This window comes from Homarus americanus, unplaced genomic scaffold (assembly GCF_018991925.1).
Source record: "Homarus americanus isolate GMGI-L3 unplaced genomic scaffold, GMGI_Hamer_2.0 scaffold31542, whole genome shotgun sequence".
Classification (NCBI taxonomy): Eukaryota; Metazoa; Arthropoda; class Malacostraca; order Decapoda; family Nephropidae; genus Homarus; species Homarus americanus.
Genome location: NW_024742651.1, coordinates 1 through 7,230, shown reverse-complemented (window position 1 = coordinate 7,230; position 7,230 = coordinate 1). Strand labels below are relative to the sequence as shown.

At 46.8% G+C, this 7,230-nt stretch overlaps 1 protein-coding gene across 1 annotated transcript; it reads left to right on the top strand.

Annotated features, from left to right (window-relative positions):
* Positions 1-704: 704 nt before the first annotated feature.
* LOC121876978 lies at positions 705-3,884 on the top strand (the record flags this gene model as incomplete). Its single annotated transcript, XM_042382561.1, has 4 exons — positions 705-885; positions 1,135-1,326; positions 1,735-2,477; positions 2,552-3,884. Coding segments are annotated over exons 1-4 (2,449 nt in total), but the record flags the coding sequence as incomplete, so codon positions are not given.
* Positions 3,885-7,230: the final 3,346 nt, after the last annotated feature.

Sequence of the window (7,230 nt, the reverse complement as noted above, 5' to 3'; positions counted from 1 at the left end):
AGTTGCAGGCAGAAAAGGACCTAGAACTGGCTAGGATTAATGCTTCAAGTAGACCAGCATCCTCTGGCCATATACAAGACAATGTGGTAAAACCCAGCTTGCCTGTGTACCGTGAAGGAGAAGACATCGCCTCCTACCTTGTTAGGTTTGAGCGGGTAGCTGAGCTGCTTGGTGTAGCCCCTGATAGCTATGCTGTAAGGTTGGGTAGCCTACTGAGTGGTAAGCCGGTAGAAATTTACACGTCCCTGTCTGCCGACATCACCCGAGATTACTTCTTGTTGAAGCAAGCTCTCTTGCGAGGATTTTGCAAGACTTCTGACGGTTATCGTGCTGATTTCCGCAGAACGAAGATTAGAGCGGGAGAAACGTACCAGCAGTTTTCGATTCACCTGGGTCGTTTATTTCAACAATGGCTGGAGACATCAGGGGTTGAAGAAACCTTTAAGTCTCTCTCTAACTTCATGATATTAGATCAGTTTTTGTCTTCTCTACCTCCAGACTTGAGAATTTTCGTCAAAGAACACCAGCCAGCGACGCTTGGAGAAGCTGTGCATCTTGCCGACAACTGGGCGTCTGCTCGCAACGCCTACCCCAAGTCTTCCCCTCCTGTGGTGAAGATTGCGAAGTCTCCGACTTCCAAGGAACCTTCCCCAGGAGTAGAGGGGAAAAGCTCACCAGCCGTGCGGTGCCACAACTGCGGAGAAATGGGGCACATTCGTTCTCGGTGTCCCAAGAATCCACGCGCCTTCAAGTCTACGGGCATTCATCCGCCCAGCTTCGAGGTCGGGTTCTGTTTCGAAAACCGAAGCTGTCCCAGCTATTGTGTCAGCGGAACTATAAATGGGTCATGGGCATCTACGATCATCAGGGACACCGGTTGCTCATGTATTGTTGTCTCTGAGGAAGCCCTGCCTGATGCTGATCTCTCCAGCTGCTCGAAGGTTAGTGTCACCGATTATTTGGGTCGCGTTGACCAGTTCCCTGTTGTTAGGTGCTACCTGCGTTGCCCCTATTTTACTGGTTGGTCTAATGTGGTAAGAGCTCCCATTAAATTTGCCAGTGTTCTCATTGGTAATGTTCCCGGTGTTCGTGACCCTAACGACCCGGAACCTTTAAAACTCTCCTCACCACCAGTCTCCTCAGCGCTAGTCTCTTCGCCACCTGCTGACGTCGCCTCGCCACCCTCGCATGCCACCTCCCCTCCAGCAAAGATCCTAGCTGTGGAGACACGGTCGGCGAAGGTGAAGCGCCTGCATCCCCTGGTTCTGCCGAAATTGCAGCCGCTGACTGTGACTCCCAAGGAATTTGCCAAGCTTCAAGACTCGTGTACCACTCTGAAGCGGGTAAGGGAGAAGGTAACTTCCGGGGAGGAGGATCAGGCTAGAGATGGGTCTGTATTCAAGTTCGCTCGTGTTAACGGTCTGTTACTTCGATCGTGTGTGTCATCCAAGCAACCAGCCAAAGTAGGTCAGTTTTTCCTTGTTGTTCCGGCTGATTGTCGTAACATCATTCTCACTGTAGCTCACGAGAGCCCCCTAGCAGGGCACTTCTCTCATAGAAAGACATTTATGAAGATTTCTGATCAATTTTACTGGCCAGGAATGGGAGCGGATATTAGGGCCTTTTGTAGGAGTTGTGATCGGTGTCAGCGTATGTCCGCCAAAGGTAGAGTCCGTCCTGTTCCTCTTAAACCCTTACCCATTATTACTGAACCATTTTCTCGGGTTGCCATAGATTTGGTTGGACCACTTTCACCCCCTTCCTCTGCGGGGCACAGGTATGTACTCACGTTAATTGATTTCGCCACCGGGTTTCCAGAAGCCTTGCCCTTGAAGGAAATTGATTCTATTTCTGTGGCCGAAGCATTGCTTGTGATCTTCTCTCGCGTAGGCATACCACGGGAAATTCTGTCAGATAGGGGGACTCAGTTTACCTCTCAGTTGATGGCGGAGCTTCACAAGTTGCTGGGAGTTAAGCCGTTATTTACCACCCCTTTTCACCCTAGTGGTAATGGACGAATTGAGAGAATGCATGGGCCCCTGAAAGCGTCGCTGCGGAAATTGTGTGCCGACAAACCCAGAGAGTGGCACCGGTATCTTGTCCCCACGTTATTTGCGCTGAGAGAAATTCCTAGCGACCGGACCGGGTTCTCGGCGTTCGAGTTATTATACGGCCGAGCCGTGAGAGGCCCGCTCTCGGTGTTAAGGGATCTGTGGGAGGACACCAGTATAGAAGACGACGAGCGGACTCACTACCAGTATGTCCTTGAATTACGGGACAAACTTTCACAGTGTGCCAAGATCGCCGCGCAGAATGCTGACATTAGTAACACCAAATATAAGGCCTATTTCGACGTCAAATCACTAGATCGTCAATTTATTCCGGGGGATGAAGTGTTAGTGCTCTTGCCTGATAAGAAGAGCAAGTTGCTTGTTTCCTGGAATGGGCCTTACAAAGTCCTAGAGAAGCGGAGTAGGGTAAATTACGTCATTGACGAACCAAAGGGGCCCAAGTTATATCATGCTAATCTATTAAAGAAATACCATCGCAGGCCCACCTTAACTTTGCTCATGTCCTAGATAACGATTCTAAGCTAGAGTCAGTCGAGGCACTACCCTGCGAGGAGTCGGGAATAATTCCGGCACCAGACTCGGATGATCTCGGTTGCCAGCTACCGATAACTCCAGATGGCATAGTAGAATCCCCTTCGACTGACGATGGGCCCGCACTTAAACCTGGATTGGAGAGGAACCAACGTGCTGACATTGAGGACTTGATTGCTAACTTTGAGGATGTATTCTCAAACGTCCCGGGATGCACATCCACTGTACACCATGACATCCTCCTCACAACCACTCAGCGTGTGCAGGCCAAAGTTTATCCTGTCCCTATTCATCTCCAGAGTTATTTTGAAGAAGAGGTCGACCGTCTACTTGAGCAGGGAATCATCCAATTGTCATCGTCCCCTCACTGCTCTCCGGTGGTTATGGTGCGTAAGCAGGATGGTACTTTTAGGATGGCCATTGACTACAGGGCGTTAAATGAGGTAACTGTCTTTCATGCCGAGCCCGCCTGTTCTATGGAGGAAGACTTGCACAAGTTCTCAGGGGCGAAGTACTTCTCGGAGCTGGATCTATGTAAAGCTTACTACCAGGTACCCTTAACTGAACGCGCAAAACCACTAACTGCATTTCCTACTCGTAGAGGATTGATGGAATTCTGCCGACTTCCATTTGGGCTGGTGACTGCTTGTGCCACGTACATCAGGCTGATGCGCCTCGTCCTTGCCGGTTTGCCTAGAGTTTCTTTTTATTTTGACAACATTTTCATATATTCCTCAGATTGGCAAGAACATCTTGGCGACGTTAAAGCTGTCTTGGAGAGGTTAAGGGGACATACTTTGACGATAAAGCCATCTAAGTGCCGCTTTGGATTTGAGTCTATTCATTATCTTGGATTCGTGCTAGATGGTCGGCATCTTCGTCCCCAACCTGAGAAAATACAAGCCCTTTGTGAGGTGTGTCCTCCTACAACTAAGAAACTCCTCCGTAGTTTTCTCGGTATGATCTCTTTTTATAAAGCTTTCATTCCCCAGGCATCTGAGTATACCGGACCCTTATCTGACCTGCTAAGGAAAGGCCACCGGGAGCCTCTTGTCTGGAACGACGACCTGCTGGCCAGATTTAATCGTCTCAAGAATTCGCTATCCACGCAGCCCATCCTCAAACTGCCTGATCAACACTTAACCTTCGTTCTTAGGACGGACGCCTCCAGTCATGGCCTAGGAGCCGTCCTCCTCCAATATGTTCAGGCATGTCCTCACCCAGTGGCCTATGCCAGTAGGAAGTTACTAGATAGGGAGAGGAGGTACTCCACCATTGAACGTGAGTGCTAGCCATTCTGTTTGGGGTTTTGAAATTTGATTATTACCTGAGAGGAAAAGAATTTATCCTTGAGGTAGACCACAAACCCTTGTTGTATTTAAATACATTCAAGGGGGCAAATGACAGATTGTTACGGTGGGCTTTAAGTCTGCAGGGGTATAGGTTTCGTGTGGTCCACGTCGCCGGAAAGGACAACCTTGGAGCAGACCTTTTGAGCAGATCCACTGTATAGCATTTGTTGTAAGATGATTATGCTTTGTGTACTAATCTTAAGTTTTAATCTACCTTACAGTAGATTTTTGTTGGGGGAGCAGTGTAAGGGCAGAAACGATCCTCCGGCTAGTTACCGCTGCTAACTCGCTCGTTTGCTGGTGCAGACGACACTTGGGGTGGTTGGACGGAGGTGATAACGGCAGCAACCCTCTCCGCCGCGGGCAGATACAACCCAGCCGCCATACCGTCAGTATCTAGCTACCCTGCTGTCCGTCAAATTCTGGCTGTGATCTCATCATAGGTCCTGGACTCGTGGGCTGTGTTCCCAGACCTTCACCTATCAACTGCCAACTCTCTGGTCATCTACCACTACCGCATACCACGACCATCAGTTCATCACATTCCGTCGGTGCCCCGGTGTTCTCCTGCCTTTTCAAGACGTTGCTGAGTGTGGAGTGAATGGACGCTTCCCTACCCTGAGTGTGCATCACCGTGTTCCAGAACCTTCCCCCAGGGCCACTGCCGTAGGAAATATTTGTTCATTGTTTGATTCCATTAATTGCTGACTCCCCTTTATTGTTCGATTCTATCAATTGTTGACTCCATTTAATTGTTTGAATCCATTAATTGTTGACTCCCATTATTTGTTTGATTCCTTTAATTGTTGCTTCCATTAATTGTTTGACTCCCGTAATTATTTGATGATTGTTGAGTGGTGTCAGAGTTTTGTGTTATATTTTTATAGTAAAGAGATGCCAATCTCTAACGGTTGTTTGTTATTCCTCGGAAAACCATGGTCCTTGACTTTCCTTTATTAAGATCCTGATTAGCCTGGTAAGGGATTTCTATCCCTAAGTCCCAGGCCTTTACACTTAGGGATTATGGGGAAACTTTTGTCGTGGCCCTCGACATCTCCAAAGCATTAGACAGGGTATGGCACAAGTCTTTGTTATCTAAACTTCCCTCTTTTGGTTTCTCTCCCCCACTTTGTTCTCTCATCTCTAGCTTCCTTGAGAATCGATCCATGACAGTTGTTGTCGAGGGATAAATTTTTCGCCCTTTCTCTACCAATAGTGGCGTACCACAGGGTTCTGTTCTTTCACCAACTCTCTTCCTTCTTTTTATCAATGATTCACTTCACACTACAACTAATTCTATCCAGTCTTACGCCTATGATTCTACTCTTCACTCTTCCTCACATTTTCCTCTTCCTCCTAACTCTCAAACTAGATCTGTTTCTAGAACTGATATCATTACTTCTATCAACGCGGACCTGTGCAGCATCTCTGAATGGGGAGATACAAACTTGGTTAAGTTCAATAGTAACAAAACTCAATATTTACCAATCTCACTTTGTAAAGTAGACGATCTCCCACCAATTACATTTCAGGACGCTATCATCCTCCCAAATTCTGAAATAAATATGTTAGGCCTCACCATTTCCTCCAATATGTCTTGGAAATCACACATCCTTAGTATAACTAAAGCTGCCTCCCGAAAGTTGGGAATGCTGTACAGATGCCGCAGCTACTTCACTCCTGAGCAGTTGCTCCAAGTATATAAGGGATTCATTCGTCCTAACTTGGAGTACTGCTCTCATATCTGGGGTGGCTCTTCTTCTGTCCAACTATTAGATAGGGTGGAATCAAAGGCATTTCGTCTTATTAACTCTCCTCCTTTAGTCGACAATCTCTCTCCCCTTTCTCTTCGCCGCAATGTTGCTTCACTCTCTCTCTTTTACAGGTACTTTAACGGGCAATGTTCAGTGGATTTGGCATCCTGTGTACCGCCGGCAAGGCCGTGGGTTCGTAACACACGTCTTGCCCGCGGTGCCCACCATTTCTCTGTGGATGTCGGTCACACGAGAATAACCCGTTATAGTACCTCCTTCTTTCCTCACACAGCCAAACTGTGGAATGCTCTGCCTTCTTCTGTGTTTCCATGCTCTTACAATCTGTCTCACTTTAAAAAGCTGGTTTTCCGGCATCTTCGTGGTGTAGATTAATACAGTATAACCTTTTTTTCTATATTTTCAATTTCTTTCCGTTCTTTTTTTTCGCCCCCCAGGCTCCGTTGTGGGTCGTTTGACCTGTGCCCGGGTGGGCTAATTCCCGTAAAAAAAAAAAAAAAAAACCTACGCACCATGCATCTCTCCCTTCACTTGTACGCCTGCCCACGCCCCGCCACACAGCCAATCCGTGCACTACAGCCCTGCATTTGGTCGTACGTCGATCATAAACCCACCATCGCATGGCTCCACAATTATTGGCCAACGTCGTACTTATCGTTGGTGTTTTTTCTTATATAGTGAGAGGAGGGCACTAACATTTAGACTGAACTGTGTTATGGTGATTGTCAAGTGATATATTCTGTGTTTTTGTGATTGTAAATTGCTTCACTTCTCTTTTAGTGAACATGTGTTCTGTGTGTGCTGGCCGATATTATAGTGCTTATGTTGTCATCCCTGGTTATTTCTTACAGTCCAGTACACTACAGGTTAATACTGTACATTACAGTAATATTTTCACTCAGTTAATGTGACTGTGAAGTGAGACATATAGTACAGTATACATGTACAGTACACTACAGGTTAATACTGTACATTACAGTAATATTTTCACTCAGTTACTGTGACTGTGAAGTGAGACATATAGTACAGTATACATGTACAGTACACTACAGGTTAATACTGTACATTACAGTAATATTTTCTCTCAGTCAATGTGACTGTGAAGTGAGATGTGTACAGGTACAGTCCCCTTCACTAGTACATTTACAGGGGCTCGTCAGGTTTCGTGCAGTGATATAGATTGCAACAAACTCGGGTGTCACTACTGACCGCCGTCCGGTTCTTGGTCTGTCTTTCATACTTCCTGTGTTCATAAACAATAGTCTTACATGGTGTTGGGCTATTGGGGAATCTCCTTCTAAAGCTTTCAACACGCAATTGATTCGGTACATTACTCGGCAATCTTCTGCGACGTTGCCAGCACGTGCTGCGTGAGACCGTGGATGGCTATCGTTCGCCATTATACTACTATAAATTGCCAAACTTTGAGTATGGGGACCTTTGAGACACCCTGTATATGGTTTATGCCAATAAAAACAAGTTTTTTTTTTTTTGGGTGGGGGG